This window comes from Sus scrofa, chromosome 3 (assembly GCF_000003025.6).
Source record: "Sus scrofa isolate TJ Tabasco breed Duroc chromosome 3, Sscrofa11.1, whole genome shotgun sequence".
Taxonomy (NCBI): Eukaryota; Metazoa; Chordata; class Mammalia; order Artiodactyla; family Suidae; genus Sus; species Sus scrofa.
This window is the reverse complement of record NC_010445.4, coordinates 101,013,712-101,036,482: the sequence shown is the minus strand read 5'-3', so window position 1 is coordinate 101,036,482 and position 22,771 is coordinate 101,013,712. Positions and strand designations below refer to the sequence as shown.

General features: G+C 36.3%; 1 protein-coding gene across 7 annotated transcripts in view; it reads right to left on the bottom strand.

Moving 5' to 3' along the window:
* Positions 1 to 22,771, bottom strand: part of MAP4K3 (mitogen-activated protein kinase kinase kinase kinase 3) — a 197,520-nt gene that overhangs the window by 48,185 nt on the left and 126,564 nt on the right. For 5 of the 7 annotated variants that reach the window (XR_002342963.1, XM_021088336.1, XM_021088335.1 and 2 more), the window contains exons 9-15: positions 18,368 to 18,499; positions 18,113 to 18,175; positions 17,948 to 18,029; positions 17,735 to 17,845; positions 15,009 to 15,087; positions 9,578 to 9,636; positions 8,229 to 8,291 (exon numbers count right to left, since the gene is read on the bottom strand). Coding sequence is in view for 6 of the 7 variants with exons in the window: in XM_021088336.1 (XP_020943995.1) it covers positions 8,229 to 8,291; positions 9,578 to 9,636; positions 15,009 to 15,087; positions 17,735 to 17,845; positions 17,948 to 18,029; positions 18,113 to 18,175; positions 18,368 to 18,499 (589 nt within the window). In the remaining variant the exon portion in view is untranslated. The remainder of the gene's footprint in view (positions 1 to 8,228; positions 8,292 to 9,577; positions 9,637 to 15,008; positions 15,088 to 17,734; positions 17,846 to 17,947; positions 18,030 to 18,112; positions 18,176 to 18,367; positions 18,500 to 22,771) is intronic. The other 2 variants (XM_021088339.1, XM_021088337.1) reach the window with 1 other exon arrangement.

Here is a 22,771-nt window from a genome sequence, read left to right as displayed (position 1 = left end):
CTATTATCGTAAGATTGTCACACAATTATTATGCTGCACTATTTATGTGGTCATGACTTTATACAGGAACCTTTAAGCTTTGGTATTTAGTAAAGAGAAGAACTAATCTCAATGAATATCCTTCTGAATTCAAGTTTATTTTCTTCAGCTACACATAACTGGGCCCTCCTACCAGACCAGCAACCTCTTAGTTAGTATAATCTCTTAAGCCTTTAATCAAATGACTGCTTTCAAAAGCATATATTTGTGCAGAGTGGTCACAGTTTCAGTTACATAAATACAGATGTGTCCTAAGAATAGCTAGCTCATCTGATACATGACAATTACCAGACTGATGATAATAATTAAAAAAAAATCAACTGAGATCAGTAGTGTATTTAGAAAGGTAAGAGAAAAATCTAAAATAACTAATGTAATATTTTAATAGAAAATCAAGCATATGTCTGAATACAGAACAACATTAAGGCTGGGAAGAAGCTGTCGACAGATCCAAGGCTGATGATTAAATGTGCCATGTGTTAAGCCCTACCAGGAAAGCTAAAACTGAAAGGGTCTCATTCTTTATTAATTCCTTCTCCATTAATCAAGTTATGTTCTCCATTCATAGAAAAAAAAAAAAAACCAATATGCTAGGCATGTCATCGAGTAAAAGGATTACACTAAATCCTTCTAAATAAGTAGTTAATCTTATTTAATTCAACTATTTTTTTTAACCAAGAACTTATTATATGGCAGGAATTCAGAGAGCAAATCACATAAGAAAAATGAGAAGAAATAAAAAAGAAGAAAAGTGAAACCTGGGCAAAGTCAGTAGTCATTCATGTATCTTTAGGGCAATCTAAGAAAGAGTGATCTAAAATGCCTTCCAAAAGGACTTGGAAACTATTCTGTAATAGAAAAATGCTATCAAAATTATACTTGGAAAATCACTCAAAATAACCCTATAAAATGATGGTAAAACTTAGCTATTCTTTATTAGCTAAGTAAGAATACATGTGAACAAGCCAGGATAGACATAAAAAATTAGCAGTATAAACCAGGCATTAGCTTATTAATGAAGGACAATACACAGTATTTGACTTAAGCAACAACACTGAAAACATGCAATGGCCTAGTATGAATTCAAACTGAACACTCAGTAAGAAATTTAAGATCGTCACCCTAAGCCCAATTAAAATTCCTTTTGGGGTCAGAAAGCCTTAACTTGAGCGGTTTGTTTTAATGAAAGAGGGAGTACTTCTAAATCTAGGATAGAGCATCTAAGAAAACATGGTGCCAGCAAGAACAGAAAGCCAACAGTGGATGTGATACGGACACATCCTGGAAAAATAAAATATATGACCAAGAACATTTTATTACTGCTTTTTAAAACCCTTTTGGAGACTGCAAAATCTATACCTGATAAAAGAACAGCAGGAAGTCAAAAGAATTGCTACAGCTGGCTTCAGAAACACACACACAAATTCTTTAGCAATATATTTCAACTAAGAAAAAAAGAGTAGCGGAATTTTTTTTTTTTTTTTTTGGCTGCACCTTCGGCATGCATAAGTTCCTGGGCCAGGAACTGAACCCATGCCATAGAAGTGAGCCGAGTCACAGCAGTGTCAACACTGGATCCTTAACTAACTTGTACCACAAGGGAACTCTGAAAATCGCAGAATTTTTACCTCATCAAAAAATGAGAAAATATGGTATAAGTAAGGTGTCAGGAGATACCTTTTAATGTGGCAGATAATTTACAGAAGTAAAAAGAACTGAATCATAGATACCTGTGGCATATGGAAGTTCCCAGGCTAGGGGCTGAATCAGAGCTGCAGCTGTCGGCCTATGCACAGCCACAGCAATAACAACCTGGGATCTGAGTTACATCTGTGACCTACACCACAGCTCGTGGCAACACCAGATCATTAACCAACTGAGCGAGGCCAGGAATCGAACCTGCATTCTCATGGTAACTAGTCAGGTTCATAACCTGTTCACCACAACAGGAACGCCTCAAAAATGATTGTTTTATTTCTTAATAAGTAAATCAAGTGGGGTAAGAACACTATTTAACCAGGCAGTATTCTGACTAAGAAAAGCAGAAGACTTAAGGGGACTCAAACTGAATAAACATGACTTTGTACAGCAAGGATGGAAATGAGTACCATCAGGTTAGGTTTGTTATTCTAGAAAATGTCCTATTACTGTGCAATTATGAAATGTGTTCTCCTTAGAAACTGTCTTCATATATAATAGGTAAGAAAAGTGACCACACAACATAAAATTTCCAGTAACAGTTTAAAAGATTTAAAATGAACAAAGCTGGAGTTCCCGTCGTGGCGCAGTGGTTAACGAATCCGACTAGGAACCATGAGGTTGCAGGTTCGGTCCCTGCCCTTGCTCAGTGGGTTAACGATCCCACGTTGCCGTGAGCTGTGGTGTAGGTTGCAGACGCGGCTTGGATCCCGCGTTGCTGTGGCTCTGGCGTAGGCCGGGTGGCTACAGCTCCGAATCGACCCCTAGCCTGGGAACCTCCATATGCCGCGGGAGCGGCCCAAGAAATAGCAACAAAAACAACAACAACAACAACAACAACAACAAAAAATAAAATAAAATGGAACAAAGCTGATCAGTTTCTTTTCCAGAATAAACTTCATAACTTTATTCAATTTTGACCTAACTCAGGGGCAATCTTAAAGCACTTATGTTTACTGATAATGATAAATTGCATATTATCTTTTGGACATGTTTTTAATTATAATCCAAATATTATATTCTTACCTTTTCAAGTATACTGTAAGTTTCTTCAGAGCACTGATTATGTTACTACTTATATTCCTCCATAGCAGTTTAACAAAGTGTTTTACATATACAGTTAACCCTTGAACAATATGGGTTTAATCTGTATGGGTCCACTTACATGAGGATTTTTTTTCAATAAATACATAATACAAACCACATGATCTGCTGTTGGTTGGATCTGAAGATGAGGGATCACAGGGGGGCAGGCTATAGAATTACACTCAGATTTTTGACTGCTGGTACCCCTGACCCCTTGTTGTTCAAAGATGAACTGTAGTTACCTTTCAATACATTTTTCACTGGTATATGGGCCAAAATGTCTAGTGAAACTAGGCAAATTAGAAAAAACTAACATCAGCTGAGCAGATGCATAAGACAATCTTTTATAAAGATAGCATCTTGTAGATGGGATATACCCCTTTTTATGGTTATGGGTAAACTCTTACTATTTAATTATCAAATTATACTGAGGTTTTCCTTTTTTTTTCTTTTAAACTCAGGGATGTTTCAAAATTTAAAGACCTTTTTTATTCACTAACAGTGCTAAAAATCATGCTTTGTTCTTCTGGTTTCATTATTATGACCGCTTGATTAAAAAATTAATTGCATTGAGAACTTTGTCTAGGTACTCATGTTGCAACAGAAGAAAGGGTGGGGGGAAAAATGTAACTGTAATGTATACATGTAAGGATAACCTGACCCCCTTGCTGTACAGTGGGAAAATAAAAAAAAATTATAAAAAAAAATTAATTGTATTAATGAAAATCAAGGTGTAATATTCTAAATTCATCTATGAAATTGTAAGATGAATTCACTTAGCACTAGAAATCATTCATGACATGCAACTTTTAGACAGCAAGGTCATTAAGGGAGTAATTACCCCTTACTTTCTTTTGGGTCCCAAAAGATTTAGGGCTGTTTTGGTGCCAATTGTCTACTAAGATAACAGACATTTTGGGTCCATCAGGTTTCTAGTGGCCTGAATAAGTATTTGTTAAGAGTGCTAAGTATCTGTTCACAGTGCTAAGGTTTTAAGACTATGAAGGAAGGAGACTGAAATAACTATGGACACTTCACACCAAAAAAACAAAAACACTAATTCGAAAAAACACATGTACCCCAATATTCACAGCAGCCAAGACATGGAAACAACCCAAGCGCCCATCAACAGACAATTGGATTAAGATGTTTACATACAATGGAATGCTATTCAGCCATAAAAAGAATGAAATATTGCCGTTTTCAGCAACTTGAATGGGCCCAGAGAATATTACTCTTAGTGAAATAAGCCAAACACTATATGCCATCACTTACATGTGGAATCTAAAAAATAATACCAACGAATAACAGAAACAGACACAAAGACAGAAAACAAATTTAGGATTACCAAAAGGGGGGACGGTTATTAGGAGTATGGGATTAACAGATATAAACTACTATATATAAAATAGATAAGCAAAAAGGATTTCCTGTATGACACAGGGAATTGTACCCAATATCTTATAATAACCTACAGTGCAATGTGATCTTCATCAAAAGCTCTAAATCACTATGTTATATACCTAAGACTAGTGGAATATTATAAATGAACTATACTTCAATAACACCTCCTCTCCAGAAAATAAGTGCTGAAGAGGATGTGGAGAAACTGGAACTTTTGTGCATGTTGATGGGAATTGTAAAATGACGCAGCTGCTATGGAAAACAGTATGGCAATTCCTCCCAAAAGCAAACATAGAATTATCATATGATCTAGTAATTCCCCTTCTGGTTATACAAAGGAACTAAAAGCAGAAACTTGACAGATATTTGTACATCCATGTTCACAGCAGTATGATTCACAATGGCCGAAAGGCAGAAGCAACACCAGTGTCCACTAATGTATGAATGAATAAACAAAATGTGATCATATACACAATGAAATATTATTCAGACTTAAGAATTCTGACAAAGGCTACACCATGGATGAATCTTGATGTTAGGACATTACAGAAGTGAAGTGAGCCAGTCACTTCACTTAACATTATTTGTCACAGAAGGATAAATAACATACGATTTCACTTACTTGAGGTTCTGAGAGTACAGAAAAATTCAGAGAGAAAGAAAACAGAATGGCGACTGCTCGGGGCTGAGGAAGGGGTAATGAGAATTATTGTTTAATGGGTAAAGAGTTGCAGCACGGGGAGATGAAAACGTTCTGGAGATTGACAGTGGTGACAGTTGTACAACAATATGAATATACTTAATGCCACTGGACTGTACACTTAAAAATGGCTACAATGGTAAATTTTATGTTATGCATACATTACCACAATACAAAAGAACTACAGAACATGTATGTTGCTTAAAAAGAGAGAAAGCATGAACAAAAGACCAGTATTAGTGAGGGAAAAAAAATACTGACAACGTTAGGTAGAGGCAATAGTGGTTTAGGTTTGGATTCTCAAGCCAGGGTGCTTAGGTCAAATTCCAGCCCCACTGTGTTGAGTTGGATGGTTAAAGTCAATTTCAGCTTCTTTGCACCTCAAATCCCCTTATTTGTAAAACAAGGATTATAAATTAATATATTTAAAGTGTTTAGAACAATGCCTGGTTTATAAAAAATTCTAGATAAATGTTAGCTTTTATTATCATTAAAAGTGGGCTTTTTAAGGTTGATTTTATAAATGGTAGGATCTGACACATTTCATTCATCCCTCTTCTGCCAGAACTATCCACGGTTACTGTCCCTAAAATTCTCCTCTGTCATAAGACTCCCCTGTTAGCTGCTCCCTCTATCATAAGAAACTCCTGATTATTTAAGGAGTAGTTCTAGGGGATTATTGTGGAGTTAGTTCTAGTGGACAGAGCCATCACAACACGCTCAAGTTACTAGACTAGTTACAGGGTAGAGAGAAGAATACTTATAACTTTAAAGTAGTATATTTATGGTTTTGTTGTGTATTTTTTTTACCACCTGGAAAATATTAATAACACAGTCAATTTAAACTTTTGATTCTGTGTTCTTTTACTTCTACAACAGATTTCACTAACTGTCTCTTTTGATAATTTCAACTCTTTATATGCCATCTCTCAAAATTGTACCAATGACTGTCCCCATATTAATTCCCATGAAACCTAGGAGCCACCAGTCCATTCTCTTTGTGAAGGATCTATAATGGTTCCTACACAACAATGAAACCGGTCTTTTAGTCCCTCCCAGAAGCCAGATGAACCACATTAACCAAAAGCTTTTCTCTTTCTTTGATTTCCTTTTACCGATTATATGTTAGCCTCTCCTTATCAACAGTCACCACCCAAAAAAAATTTTGGCAATGCACAGTGTATTTTGTTGTATGGCTATGGGTTTACACATACAAGTATTTTCTGCATCAAGACTGCAACTTTCCTAAAAGAGAAATTGTGTCTAAAATCTCTTTTATGTTTTACAAATGTTATTGGGCACAGACTTAGGAATTTATATAAAGAATCATTTAAACTAATCAGATTTGAAAGCGGTATGTTATTAAGGCGGAGAGTAAGGAAAGAAAGGGCAGAAAAGTGGAATCTAAAAGTAAATATGGAGGCACCTACGGCTCTGATCAGCTATGGAAGTAGGAAAAAAACTATTCAATAGCAACTATTAAGAGTACTATTTATGAGTTCCCGTCGTGGCGTAGTGGTTAACGAATCCGACTAGGAACCATGAGGTTGTGGGTTCGGTCCCTGCCCTTGCTTAGTGGGTTAACGATCCGGTGTTGCCGTGAGCTGTGGTGTAGGTCGCAGATGCGGCTCGGATCCCGTGTTGCTGTGGCTCTGGCGTAGGCCGGTGGCTACGGCTCTGATTTGACCCCTAGCCTGGGAACCTCCATATGCCGCAGGAGCGGCCCAAGAAATAGCAGAAAGACGAAAAAAAAAAAAAGTACAATTTAATATTTACTAGGGTTAATTTCCCATCTTTTCTTATCTAATGGTAAGACAGCCTTAATATTTGTAACTTCAGGGAATCTTCATAACCCAAATTTTGGCCTGAGAAAACTGGATATTATATAATGCTACAAGTTAAAATTTCATCTGAGACTGACTTCATTTTTTCATTTTGTTTTGTTTTTTGTCTCTCTCTCTTTTTTTTTTTTTTTTCGTCTTTTTGTCTTTTTGCTATTTCTTGGGCCGCTCCTGCGGCATATGGAGGTTCCCAGGCTAGGGGTCTAATCGAGCTACAGCCACCGGCCTACGCCAGAGCCACAGCAACGCTGGATCCGAGCCGCGTCTGCGACCTACACCACAGCTCACGACAACACCGGATCGTTAACCCACTAAGCAAGGGCAGGGACCGAACCCGCAACCTCATGGTTCCTAGTCGGATTCGTTAACCACTGCGCCACGATGGGAACTCCTCCTGACTTCACTTTTTTAAAAAGATTTTAATTTTTTCCATTATGATTGATTTACAATGTTCTGTCAATTTCTGCTGTAGAGCAAAGTGACCCAATCATATATATCTGTATACATGTGTGTATATATATATATATATATTCTTTTTCTCACATTATCCTCCATCATGTTCTATCACAAGTGACTAGATATAGTTCCCTGTGCTATGCAGCAGGATTTCATTGCTTATCCACTCCAAATGCAATAGTTTGCACGTATTAACCCCAAACTCCTAGTCCATCTACTCCCTTCCCCTCAGCAACCACAAGTCTGTTCTCCAAGTCCATGAGCTTCTGTTCTGTAGAAAGGTTCATTTGTGCCATATATTAGATTCCAGATGACTTCACTATTAATTAGGGGTAAATTATTTTTAAAGTTATATATATATTATGTATGTAATATATGGATATGTACATATATAGATGGTTTCCAATTCACTAAAATAAGTCACATTATTCAAACTAAACACTTTTGTATGAAAATGTAATTTCTTTTTTTTTTTTGCCTTTTCTAGGGTCACTCCCAGGTCAAATCGGAGCTGTAGCCACTGGCCTATGCCATAGCCACAGCAACATGGGATCCAAGCCACGTCTGCGACCTACACTACAGCTCATGGCAACGCCAGATCCTTAACCCACTGAGCAAGGCCAGGGATCAAACCCACAACCTCATGGTTCCTAGTTGGATTCGTTAATCACTGCGCCACAAAGGGAACTCCTGAAAATGTAATTTCTAAAAAAAAAAAAACCCTGTATTTGAGTGAGAAAATAAAATGTTTTTACAATAAAAGAAAAAACATTTTAATTTCTTATTGCAACATTATAGTGTATTTGAGTAAATATGTTTATTTAACTTGTAGAAAAAAAACAGCTATAATCCTTAATATACGGTAGCTTGCTAAGTGGCAGGAACTTGTAAAACAATACTTCAACTGGTTCATTAAAACTGGGCAATATGTTTGATTTAAAAAAACCTAAAAACAATTAAGACTAAAACAATGCTGACAAAGAATATCAGAAGATGAGAAATACCAGATTAGATCTTGCAGTGTAGTATATTTCTTCTGAACTGTCCAAAAAATCATCACTGTCGGGCTGTTTAGCAGAGACCAAGAAACCCAAGTTATTTACACTTAGACTAAAAGCCACAAATTCACAAAGGGAAACTTTCACAAATGAAGTAAGCCCTGCTAACATAATTTTAGTATAAGGCAAATGCAAATCAGATTAAGGAGCTTTTAAAAATGCAACAGTGCAACAACTCTGCTCTATAACGTAGTTACTAAATTAGTATAGAATTTTAACACATGCAATGCTAACTTAAAAAGAGAAGCAGAAAATAACAACTGGCATTTATAAATACCATGATTACTTTTTCTTCTAAACCTTCTCCATCCTCTATATAAAGGTCAGGCTTAAGTACTGTAACATGATCATTTTAAGAATTTTTCTTTAACCTTCTTTTCCTCTATGCTGATATACTGAATTAGAGCAGCTCCTTAGGTTTAAAGCTAGACTCCCTTTGTATGCTTTTAGTTGAGTGGGTTAAAATAAGCATTGAATTTAAGAAGAAAGTTCCCACTTCAATCCTGAGCACTCATTACCAATTGCTTTTTTTAATTATTAAGTAGAAAAGGGAAAAAAAAGGAACATATAATTTGGAGTGCTGGTTAAATAATTTCATTAGGACTAATTTTGTTTAAGTATCATTTTTTATTCTTCCATAGAATATTACCATCTCAAATGTTTACATATCATTTTGCTTCTGAGACTGAATGTAATATTTTATCATATATCTGGAAAGGAATATCTAAACATTAACAAAAAAGAATCATGAAAAGAATTTTCTAGTAATATTTAAATAAATGATAATAAACTTGATCTACTATGTACACCTAGTCTCTCCTGAGTTTCAGTATTCCAAATAGATTGGACTCCCCCCTAATGTTTAGAAAAGGCTTATATTCTTAAAAAGCTGCCCAGAAATTTAGAAATTTGCCCTCTTCTCTTAATGAGAAGAGGTGCTATTACTGGTCCAACATTCTAGTTTAAAACTATGGCATTTATCCTAATAAACAGATATGCATAAAGTCCCTCAAAAACTGCAAAGCAAAAAAATGGGGGGAAAAAAAGAGCTAGCATTAAAAACATTTAATCAGAGAGTAGAAAAACTAGTAAGAGTCTCTGAAAATAATTTTGAAAATATTCAATCTCAGCAACACAGATTTATTTATTCTGAATTTTATGAATACTTACCTTTTTATTTGTATAAATGCTTTGAAAATATGAATAACTAGCTTTTGTAGTCAGTACCAACATAATACAAAAACTAATTAAAACACTTATTTTCAGTGTTAAGATTCCAAGACTACACTACTTACAAGTTCATGATGTGGTTCTGTCTCCTTCCTTAAGGGTGGATCAAATTTTACTTGGCCAACTAAAAAAGATAAAAAGTAAAACCGTGATCTGTTTCTATATTCTTAATGATACAATAATTTAAAAACACATTTTATTTTACCATTTATCATATGCTGTTCACAATCCAAAGATTTAAACAAAGAATCTGTTAGCTGGAAAATACCCAAGAAAGTACAAGCTGTTAAATCTTAAACTAATACTTCTAGGCCTTTTCCATAGTAAAAAAGATGATTAGCAAAATTATGTGCATGTTACAGCCAGGATCTAACTTGCTACCTCATTGTGACCCAGCATAAAACGGAGACAATCTTAACCCAGGATTTAGGTATATGACAGCAATTCAGGCATAGTACTTTTTTGGAAGCCAGCCTACAAAGTGGTCTCTATTGAGTCCTCCCCTCCTGGTGTTCATAAACTTGTGTGGTCCTTCCCCATATCCCCAAGGTGGTCTATGTGACCAGATGAACACATCAGAGTGATGGCCATAACTTCTGAGATAAAGTGTTCTCTACTTGATCACCTGATTTGGAGGAAGTCATGCTGTGAGCAGCCCTCAGAAGGCTACATGGCAAGGAACTGAAGCCTCAGCCTAATTGTTGCAAGGAAATCCTCAACTCCAGTCAGATCTTCAGAAGACTGCAAACACAGCTGACACTCTGACTCTAACTCCATGACAGACCCTGAGCCAGAACCACCCAGCTAAGCTGTCCTGGATTCCTGAACTTATGTGAGATAGTAACTGTTTATTGCTTTAAGCTGCTAAATTTTGGGGTCATTTGTTATATAACAATGAACAAATAATATACTACTGCAGCTAAAGTGTAAACTAGTTAGAGCAGACATAAATTGACTGTACTACATTCACCTTTTCCCCTGCTATTCTAATTTAATGGATATTCACTATCTTTACCTTTCATTTCTCTATCTCATTATCATCATTATCTGATCTTATAAACTAGGTATAGCACTCAAGACCACTGAGATAAAAGAAGAGGCAAAAATATAAAACATTAAGAAGAAAAATAGTCACAAATAATATCACAGCTCAACATAACAGTATTACAAGCTCAGTAAGAGGTTCAGCCAAAATAGTAATTCTCAATCAAGGTAGGGAAATGGAGAGAGATTTCAAAGTACAATCATTTTATAACTGTTTTGATTTTAGCTTATGATTGCTATGAATGTTAATTAAAGGAGACCATGAGATTTGAATATTTAGCAACAGAGGCACAACTAAAAAAGGTTGAGAGAAATACTTCTACAAAATCTTCAGTTGTGTGTGAAGTATGTGCATTCTTTGTGGCTGTTGTGCACTAGGTATCAAATTTTGGCCCTTAGAGATAAGCAGGCTCTTCAAGAGTGGGTTCCGCATACCCATTCACATAAGATCATACATTAAATATTATAAAATAGCTTTCAGTAAAGTATTAAAGTATATATTTTCTACATACACACACATCACCTTGATAGAGGGCCTAATGAACAGCCCTTACATATACTTGTCATAAAATAGAAAAATTATATCTGTAATAAAGTTACATGAGGACAGTTTTATGCATTATCTGCCTTGTGTTTTGGCAAATGTGAACATGCCTGCCTAGCAGACTGAACAATCACTGAGCCCAGGGGTGTGGGGATGCTGTGGCAGACTAACCACAAGACAGAGCCCCGACTGTAGCAGCTATTCAATACCCTTGTACTCTGGGGGAACACATGCCAGAAAGAGAGGCCCGGACAGCAAAGTTCCCATGGAGATTTGCTCATCACACCTCACACCGGTATCACTCTTCTGTTCTCTCAAATTCCCTAAAGTTACGACAAGTTTCTGCCTCAGGACCTTTCAGCTACTGTTCCAGTAACTGCTAGGCAATCATCTCAGGTTGAAGTCTCTTTACGAAGCTCTTAGTAATGTCGAAAATTCCTACTCATCTGTAATTGTCTATTGGTTTTTTTGTTTGTTCGTTTTTTTTTTTTTTTTTTTTTTTTTTTGCTTTTTAGGGCTGCACCTGTGGCACATTGGAGGTTCCCAGGCCAGGCCTCTAAGAGATAAGAGTTACAGCTACAGCTGCTGGCCTGTGCCACAGCCACAGCAACATCAGATTTGAGCCTCGTCTGTGACCTACACCACAGCTCATGGCAACGCCGGATCCATAACCCACTGAGTGAGGCCAGGGATCGAACCTGCAACCTCATGGTTTCTAGTCAGATTCACTTCTGCTATAAGAAATTTTTTATTTTTTATTTGTCTTTCTAGGGCGGCTCCCACGGTTTATGGAAGTTTCTAGGCTAGGGGTCAAATCAGATCTGCAGCTGCCGGCCTATCCCACAGAAACAGCCATGCCAGATCCGAGCCACATCTGTGAACTTCACCACAGCTCATGGAAACGCTGGACTGTTGAACCCCTGAGCGAGACCAGGGATCAAACCTATGTCTTCATGGATACTAGTTGGGCTTGTTAATGCTGAGCCACTATCTCTTTGAATGTATGTCAAGCCACATGACATAAATTTATATTTTAGCATCCAGATGAAAACTCTGTCTTAGCTTCTTTGAAACAGCTCCAATATGATCACTTGCTGACCCATCATTATGTATCAAAACTGATCCTACTATGCAGATAAGAAGAGTCCCATAATTATTTCTTCTTAAAGCGTCTTCGCCTATCATATTTAACTGAAGGCAGAGGGGACTTCCTAAAAGGGAAAGAGTAATAACCTTTCTGAAAATGAGTCAGTTTTTACATATGTGTTGCCTAAATACCATTTACTTTAATAAAGAGAAAACTGTGATTGTATGGAGAGACACAATGTAATTGTAAACATAAATTATTATCAAGAAGAACAAATACATACAACTAATTATTCTTTCCAAAGTCTGTCTTGATCAATAGCATGATTGATATTTTACATATCATATCTCATATAAAATCATAAAATATCCTAGGAAAGCTGATATTAGAATAATACATAAGAAAATATCAAATCCAAAAATTATTAAAAGTGGTTTTAATCCTGTTGCCACCTCAACATACTAGAGGGAATATGACACCTTTCTTGCTGGCAAACAGGGGAGTAGGGAAGATGTCCATCCTGTATCAGCTGCTGCCAACAAGAGGAGGGCATATTAGAATCTCAGAAAAACTGGGGTAAAAGGCACCTAGTTTCAAAGAGCACATACATGCATATGCAGTTAAGGAGCTGAGAATCACTGATATAAACTAGTAAAGAATGGTCCAGACAATACAATTTTTAAACAGAATTGAAAAATAAGATAGAAAGTACATTAGATTTTCAATCATACTGAACACATAGGTTTTCTAAATCAACTACAAAGGCATCTCTAATTACCTTTGTATTATTAAAGAAAAGACAAAGACATCTTATAATTACTTTTTATATATTAAAAATAAAGGAAAAATGCTCCACTAAGGTTGTCATTTTCAGAAAAATATTTTGGGTGGAAACTGGCAAATTTAAATTGTGTGGCTTCAAAGGGAGCAATAAAGGTAATTTTACATGGTCACATAACCAACTGTAGCGAAACAAAGTACAAATCCTAGTCCTGAGCTTTCTGTACAGTACATCGTACTTTCTTTCAAGAATCTCCTCCTTTAAGAACATTTCCAGGTAGCACTAGCACCAAACACTGCCAAGAACTTAACACACAATATATGGTCCAGCCAAAATTTCAAAGGAAGGGTTACAAAGGACTTCCGGTGTAAAGGCCACACAGGTGTGCTGAGGTGGCTCCTGAAATGGAGCCGTGTCTGTGAAAGACACCTGGGCTGGAAGTTGAGAGATCCAGGGCTTGCTGTTAACTAGGTGTACAGCTCCATCCCATAGGTAAATATATTCATGTCTTCATTTCCTTCTTATTTTCTATTAAATGGTGATAGTGCCTATTCCTACTTTTATTACTTAGCTTTTAAGATGAAAAACTCATTTTAATTAAAGTATGAAATACATTTTTACTAACATGACTAATGTAGCTCAAAATTGGGAACAGTCTCTTAACGGTAGTTAACTTGTGTTCCCACACTACCTAATCTCACTAATGTCATTTTGGATTTTAGGTTCTCAGGATAAGACTTTAACTTATCCCCAATGAAAATTGTCTTCATAAGCCTAATTGTTCTAAATTAGCATTCTAAGTCATAGGGAATTAATGCTTCCATGAAGAAGATAAAAAGTTAAGACCCTATTATTCCAGATTTCCCCTTTTTGAAAAAATATTTATGGCTGCACCTGTGGCACACGGAAGTTCCTGGGCCAGGGACTGAACCCAAACTGCAGCTGCAACTTATGCTGCAGCCGTGGCAATGCCAGATGCTTTACCCCACTGTGCTGGGCTGAAGACTGAATACACTCCTCTGCAGTGACCTGGGCCACTGTATTCGGATTCTTACCCACTGTACCACAGCAGGAACTCCTCCAGAGAATCCTGATGGAGTAGTTTATCTTTGATGACTTGATGGTACCAGATCCCACATAAATGGTCTGTCTCATTGGGCCTGTAACTTGGCTGTTCAAGAATTACCTGGAGAGCTATTTTACTCTATTTTTTTAAACTACGCTTATTTTATTTTATTTTATTTTTTAAATTAGGGCTGCCCATGCGGCACGTGAAGTTCCCAGGCTAGGGGTTGAATTAGAGCTGCTGGCCTACACCACAGCCACAGCCACATCGGTGACCTACAACACAGCTCCTGGCAATGCCGGATACTTAACACATTGAGCGAGGCCAGGAATTGAACCCACATCCTCATGGTTACTAGCTGGGTTTGTTACTGTTGAGCCACAATGGGAACTCCAGGAGAGCTATTTTAAAAGGTAGAGTTCTTTTTAAAGGAAGTGCTAATGAATCAGTTTCTGTGGAAAAGTGGGATCTGAGAACCCACTCTCAAAGGCTCTCAGGTTACGCAGATGCCAAGCTAGCTTCAGACCTCTACCTCTCCTGGCTACTTCAAGTGTGGCTCTTAGACCATCGCAGCATATGTCTAACTTGGGAGCCTGTTAGAAGTAAAGAACCTCAGGTCTCACTCCAGATATACTAAATCAGAAACTGTATTTTAGCAAGCCCTCTAGGTGAGTTCTACACACATGAAAGTTTAGAGAGCATTGCCTTGATTACTTCTATCCTGCCTATTCTAGGAATTTTACCCCTCTTCCCAAACAATAATGACATTAATACACCCTCTCAGCCGCCACCAAAAAGTCCCCAGGAAAAAGGAAAATTAAATTTTCACTGCTTTAATTAAACTCTGTCTTTTAAAGGGTCTGATAAGAAAAACTATTGGGAAGAAAATGAAGCAATAATAATGGCAACTAAATTACAACCTGAAATCCTATTTTATGCTGTTAAATTATAAACTGTATATAGTATACACTTACAGTTTATCTCTGAGCGTGTTTTTTCTTCTCTCACATTTCTACTTGTTGAGTGAATTCTATGTGGTACAGCAACAAGAGGCTAGGAAAGAACAAAATCAATGACAAGTCAGTCTGGCCCACAAAATTACCTGAATATGAAAGAAATATTTCATTTTATATAAAAATGGGAACAAAATACAATGACTTTGTAAAATTAATAATAATAACAAAAAAGAGACAACCCTGAACTGAAAGCTTCTTACTCCTCAAACTGGGAACTTCTTAACATTAGGGATATACTTTATCATAGCAGGTTCCCAATAAATGTTCTCTGAGTTAAATATAAATAAATATTCAAAATTGAATATTTAAACAACTCAATGGCTGTTCAAAAGCTGCAGCTAGCTTTCTCTGTTGTAGAGGAGAAAACTGTGATTTAAGAAATCTGCCTCAACTTCGTATATCAAGAAAGATGAGATAAATGAAATGAAATAATGCAAAAGGCATTAATAACTTATGGCTTTTTTACTTGGGAAACATACCCCTCCCACCTCCTTATTTTTTTTTTCTTATAGAAGCAGCACTCTATTTTCTTTCCTTTTACTTTATTATATTAAAAATCTCTCTATGTGTATTGTCAATTTCAGAGATGAATAGCCTGGAGAGCAGTAATTACTTACTATTATTTCGTAAAAGAGGTCCTGTATAAAAAGCTTCTGCAACTCCGTCCTATATACTCTAAGGTCTCACCTTAAGAGGTGATGCCACCATCTATTTCATGTACCAAATAGGTTTTTTTTTCTCTGTATGAAATACTATCTCTGAAGTTATTACCTTTGAAGGACATACACTCTTACACATATCTTTGTGGGAAATGTAATCATAAACATTTGAGCTGAAATTCTTAAGATTCTATAAGGCAAATGAAGAACAGGAGCCATGTTAACCATTCTCGGGCACCTCTCAGGAAATAAAGATTTATGAATCGAAAAGACTCAAAACTTAAAACACCAATGATAGTAAAACAGTAGCAAAAATAATTTTAAAAGTTAAGAAGTTAAACCTTACACGTACATAGTGATTTGTAGTTTACACAGTGCTATCATATACCTTAGCTCATTCTGTTCTCAAAAGAAACTTGTGAAACAACTATTAATCTTCATTTTATAGATGAAGACATTCAACTAGTTAGTGGCAGAACTGAGAAAAACTCTGGACTTTTGATGACAATGTTTGGGCAAAAACAAAAAGCAAAATTAGGTATCAGGTTAGGTTAGTTACACAGATTGCTGTTATCAGTGAACATGGATCAAATCTTTGTTCACGAGAATGTTACTTTTCTAGTTTAAATGGCATAGATATAAACTTATTAAATTCTTATAATATACACAGTAAGTGGGTTAAACACAGAGAAGGAAACATTATTAAGTAAAAATCAGAATTACAATTACTTCAACACATGGGACTTCTCTAATAGGAACTACAAGGGAATGCTAAATGAAAAGCTGACTTTTTTTTAAACAGAGAAATACATTAATTCTCACAGGTTCTAATATTTTAAATCAAAATGTACTTAATAAAATATTAGTTTTAATATTTTTTACTTCCCTATACATTTAAAACTGACATTTAAATTTTGATAAAAAATCTTTAAGGTCACAGAACACATAATTTTTCTTACTGACTATTAAGATCATCTTGCAGGATTTTAGCCCACATGGTCATTTTTACAGTCCTGTACTACCATACAAATCAAGGAATGCTTGTATATTAGAGAAGAATTTGTAAGGCAAAACAACAAAAACAAATTTCTCCTTAGTATAAAGTCAGTAATACAATAATACTTTACATTTCTTAAGTTCTTTTGTTTCTAAACACTTTTCCAGACCTTTAAACAAAAGGAAGGCAGCTTATTTAGAATTGCATAAAGATGAAAAGCTAGAACAATGGTGAATTGATAAAAAGGTTCTCTCTGACCAAAACCAATTTGAGACCATCTTTCTGACCACTGAGAGCTATCACTCCTTCCATCATCAATTAAATTTATACCATTTTAAGTGTCTTCCATAAAGCCAGTCAAGTTCAAGGCTATTCAGCTCAATTACAGGCCCAATAACAGAATTCTGACATGTCACATATGCTGAGTTTATCTTAAGTGCCACAACTATTAGCTGAGTTAGGAATGTTAAATATGCTAACCGAGGTGAAGCTTCCATTTATATCAATGTGCTCCCATCATACTAGGCTTATTTAGTTCTCAAACTATATTGGCTCATTTTAAACACTTCCATAGTAAACAATTAGGATTTTAGTCACAACCAAGTCAATGCTCTAATTTCTAATAACCACTAATAGGTCATGAAGTATCATATCAGGATTCTTTTTGAAAAGACAAGGAATAGAAAGCTTGAGTATATTCTAACATCTTGTGTAGGTGCTTCCCATTTGCATTCTCTTTCACAGCAGATAATAATATATATGGCAACTTCATCTAAAATGACTACTTTAAAATAACTACAGTAATTTTAACAAGTGAATTAGATGGTTCTGCCTTTGCCATTTTCAGAAAATAGTCTAAGTAGTTAACAGAAAAAATCCAGCACATGACTGCCCTAGGACAGGCAAAGCGAGAGTTAATTCTTCCTTCAAGAGTTTATTTAAACCAGACCCAGAACTTTAAAAAATTGATTTTGAGATGCATACATATATATATGTTAAATATACTAGTTGTTAAGAACAATTCCTACCTCAGGATCATCATCGTCAAAATCATGGTAAGTGGAATGATCTGGATTATTCACTTTATCCAACAATTCAATTGCCAAAGACCGTGTCAAAGGCTGTGTGACAAATGGGTGCTATAAAAATAAAACAATATAGTACACAACACTTAACAGAAGTCTGATTGAGTGACATTTTACCTTTAGAAAAAAAGACATATTTCAGGGAAAAAATAATACCTGTAGTAACTTTTCAGCGGTAGGTCTTTTTTTTGGATTTTTGGTAAGGGCCATTTTCACAAAATGATGAAAACTATTTGACCTAAGAAATTTTGAAAATCAGATTTTAAAATTTCTTTTTTTTTTTTTGCTTACGACTATAAAAGTAACACAAAAAATACTTACCACTTCATTTTATCCTTTAATTTAGGAGGCTGAAAATTGCTTTTTGTCATTAGAAATAACGCTCTGAAAAAAACCAACAATCATTCTACATTTTAAGATTGCATATTTTAATATATAATATTAATTCTATTACTACTATTCCCAAATAAGGGAAAGCAAGATTAAGAATATTATGTGTTCATGACATAATAAATAATACTAGGAGAGGGAGGACCTCAGTTTAAGCATAGGGTTCTTCAACTATGATGCACTGACCTCATTGGGTGTAAGTCAAACATAGGAGGCTGAAGCTCAGCAAGTTCTATGGCAGTGATTCCCACTGCCCAGAGATCACAGAGTTGATTGTACCCGCCTTTCCTCTCAACCGCTGCGACTTCTGGAGCCATCCTGAAGGAAATATTCCAGAAAAGAAAAACCTGTTCATTGTACATTACTTTCATATTCCTACCAGAGGCACAAAGAACCATCACTATCTAGGTTGAGGCCTATTTAGGCCCTGACATTTAAAAACTAAATATGTAGTACTTAAAAGGCCCAAATTTCCCAAGATCTCAATACCTCACTGACTTCTCCCTTCCAAGCCTCTAATGGTTTCTCTGTTGTTACTTTGTTAAGTGATTTACTGTAAAGGTTTATAAATATTTACAGCTGTAACAGAGCAACATGTACCAAATTTGCCCCTACTCCAATCTCTCTTGCTCATACTATACATGCAAAATTCTATAGAGAAATAACATGTTACAATAAATAATTCATAATTTTTAGCTCTATCTCCTTAAACACCAATAAACTGCAAGCTGCCCTCTGATTGTTTTCACTTGACTAAATCCATTTATTGGGGCACCAACAGCTGTTTTGTCATTTAGTACTTAACTCATATTTACTATAAAATTAATTGGATGGTGGCAAGTTCTAAAAATGAGTGTCTGCTTTTAAAAAATATATTCAGAGGAAAGTTATCTAAATTCAGTATTTTTGGCGGGGGTTTCTTTTAACCTTGCTATAGTCTTATTCTAATTTTACCTCTATAAATTTGTATTTGAATGATTAAATAATTATATTTTCAAATATAAAAAAAATTCGAATCTTAAGCAGTAGTTCTGAAAAGAACGGAGATGAACATTTCAACTCATATCAAAAGTGTAATTTAAATAGGCAGTCTTAACAAGTATGTTTGTCTTCCTGGTATGATTTCAGGAAAGTCAAGTCAGTCAGTCAAGTTATTCTCCCTCTCCACCCCAAATTCCTCTAAATTCAAAACACTTTATCTTAAAATATTTTTATTCTTAAAGTAGCTTTTATGAACATCCAAATGATCATAAGACGGTGAACTTCAAGGTATGTCAGCTGTAACTTGACTGACAGCTGGTTTCCTTCCAGCCAGCTGGTCTCCGAGATGCCCCCGAGTCTGAAGTACACACAGGTGATGGATGTATCCTTAATTAGCTCACCCAGGGAGCTGTTGCTCTCCCCTCCTCTACAAAAACACAGCGAAAGATGCCACCCCATGCACTTCTACCGCTGCCAGTTAAGTTGTACGCTTATCACAGTCACCTGAGTCATCACAGAACCTGTTCATTTGCTATATCTATTCATTATGAATACATAATTTAACTAAATATTATAAAACCATTTATTTTGAGGTAAAAAGAGTCAGTTGCTATGAAAATTAAAGTGTACGTTTTAGAAAAACTTGTTAAAGATAAGTTTCTAAAGACAAAACAAACAAAAAAACCCCTGGCAAACTAGGTTAAGAACACGACAGCTGTTAAAGACTGCATAATTCCATCTGTATGACACAGAAAGGCACACTACAGAGACAGAAATCAGATCAGGTGTTGCTAGAGGCTAGAGATGGACAAAAACAGGGGAAAAAAGAAACTTTCTTGGGTGATAGAAATGCCACTACCACAGAGTACACATTTCTCAATGTTCTTAGAACTGTATACTTAACAAGGCTAAATTTATTCTTCAATAAACCTAACTGGAAAAAAGTCACAGGCTTTATAATGTCTAGGTTCTCACTTTATTTATTTATTTATTTTTTAGCTGTGCCCGAAGCATATGGAACTTCCCAGGCCAGGGATCAAACTTGTACCACAGAAACAACCTGACCCAGTGGATCCATAACCTGCTGTACAACAAGGGAACTCCTCTCAATGCACTTCAGAGAAGCACAAACCAGGAAATGCAGGTTGACTGACATGGGTATGGGTTACATTATTAAGACAGAACTCCAAGTTATCCACTCAAAGAAAAGGCCTTGGTCCTATATCAAAAGATTGAAGGAAAAAAAGTACACTCACATGTCTGAAACTGAAATAAAATGTTTAAGGCACACATGTAGTGTATTGGTTTTGAGATTTGCCAATTCCACAGACTTTTTTGATTAACTGAATAATCGCCAATCTTAGTCATAACACATGAGACATTCCATTCTATTCTACATCCCTAGAGTTTAGGTAGGAAAGATACGATACCAGAAAGGAAGCTGATGGAGTTCCTGTTGTGGCTCAGTGGCAATGAACCCGACTAGAATCCTTGAGGATGCAGGTTCAATCCCTGGCCTTGCTCAGTAAGTTAAGGATCCAGTGTTTCTGTGAACTGTGGTGTACACTGCAGAAACACGGCTCAGACCCTGCATTGCTGTGGCTGTGCTGTAGGCCAGCAGCTACAGCTGGTTTGACCCCTAGCCTGGGAACCTCCATACGTCGCAGTTGCAGCCCTAAAAACACACACACAAAAGGGAGCTGAGAGTTGGAATGCTCCCAAATTTTATTTTGCCTAATTCACTCTTTCACATGCTCCCAAGATACTACCTATTCTATCAACAGAAGAATGATGTTAGTTTTTAATCTCTGAAGCTGTAGTTGGAGATCAGTTATCATCAACAAACATTAATAAGGAAGTGCAGGGAATCATGTTAGACCCTGGAGAGTCACTGAGTTCCTCCAGATGTTAAAAATCAAACAGGAGACAGTGTACCTAAAAATAATAACACACAGCTCTTTAAGTTCTTACTCTTCCCAGAAATTGACCCCAGACAACAAGAACAAAAAAGAGAAATGTAAACATACCACTTCGAAAAATACAGAGAACATATTTGGACTGAAAATAAAGTAATTGTAAATGATGTGGCAAAGACAAGGAAGGATAAACCTAAGTGTGTATGGAAGAAAAGAACTCCAGAAATAAGTAAAATTTAGTGTGTATCAGTTATTACTTTACTGATGACTATATTCCAACTAGCTGACTCTTAGCCTCTAAGAATCCCAGAAAGACTGACAAATTAGGGTTCCAATCTTACAAAGTAAAGACTGGGGCAGAAAACAGGTGTATTCAAAAATATCAAGCTAAATAATGAACAGTTAGTCCCCCAGATCCCTCGTCTCATCCATCAAGGCCCACCCATTACTCCCTCCCCATTCCTACAGGATCCACACCAAGAGAAACTGAATGAGGGGCTGCAGACCCAGAGATATCAGGAACAAAGGAGAGCACGGGTTGGGAATAGCAGAAGTCTGTGTGTAGACCAATGAGTTCCTCAGCTTCCTTTACCTGCTCAGTTCAGGAACACTAAAACCAGGTTTTCCTGCTGCCTCACATGCACACACAGCTGTTAATCAGCTTTAAGTGTCCAGCTCTTCAGTGTAACCAGAAGTCAAGGATTACCAGACATTTGAGGGAAGCCTCCATTATGAAAGCATGTGTCTCAAAAGCTGAGGCAGGGAGTTCCCGTTGTGGCGCAGTGGTTAACGAATCCGACTAGGAACCATGAGGTTGCGGGTTCGGTCCCTGCCCTTGCTCAGTGGGTTAACGATCCCGCGTTGCCGTGAGCTGTGGTGTAGGTTGCAGACGCGGCTCGGATCCGGAGTTGCTGTGGCTCTGGCGTAGGCCGGTGGCTACAGCTCCGATTCGACCCCTAGCCTGGGAACCTCCATATGCCGCAGGAGCGGCCCAAGAAATAGCAACAACAACAACAACAACAAAACAACAACAACAACAAAAAAAGACAAAAGACAAAAAAAAAAAAAAAAAAAAAAAAAGCTGAGGCAATCTTACTGAAAGTAAAACAAAAAAGATTTTTAAAAAGTGAGAGAAATTTAAGAAAATTAATGGATTAATCCAAGTGGTCCAAGGTAGAACTAAAGAATTCCAGAAAGAGAGCAAGAAAAAGTATAGTAATTATCAAATAAATAATACAAGAATATTTTCCAGAACTGAAAGACATGAATCCTGACAGAAAAGCACAAATGCCAACAACGATAAATATCAATCAAGTGTGAGGCTACACAGGCAGAGTCTCAAAAATTTTACTCCTCAAATATCTCAGGAAGTTTCAAACCTAATGACAGGGAGAAATTCATCAAAGAAGCAGCACTGGATTCCAGAAAATGAATTCCCAAGTCGAAGCTATATGAAAGACCTGGAAAATAAACAATTCAGATTGGAAGAGAAGGTAGGAGGACTCCAGGAAGAGTTTTAATAAGGAAAAAAACCAAACTGAAACTAAAAAAACCCAAAATCAAGACTGACAAATTTGATAGGCTTTATCGTGTGGAACATTATATAGAGTCAATCTGAAAGACTGCAGAATGTGGGAGGGTATGGAAGCATTTGCCAGGGATTAAAAATAAAAACTAAGCAAATAAAAGATGA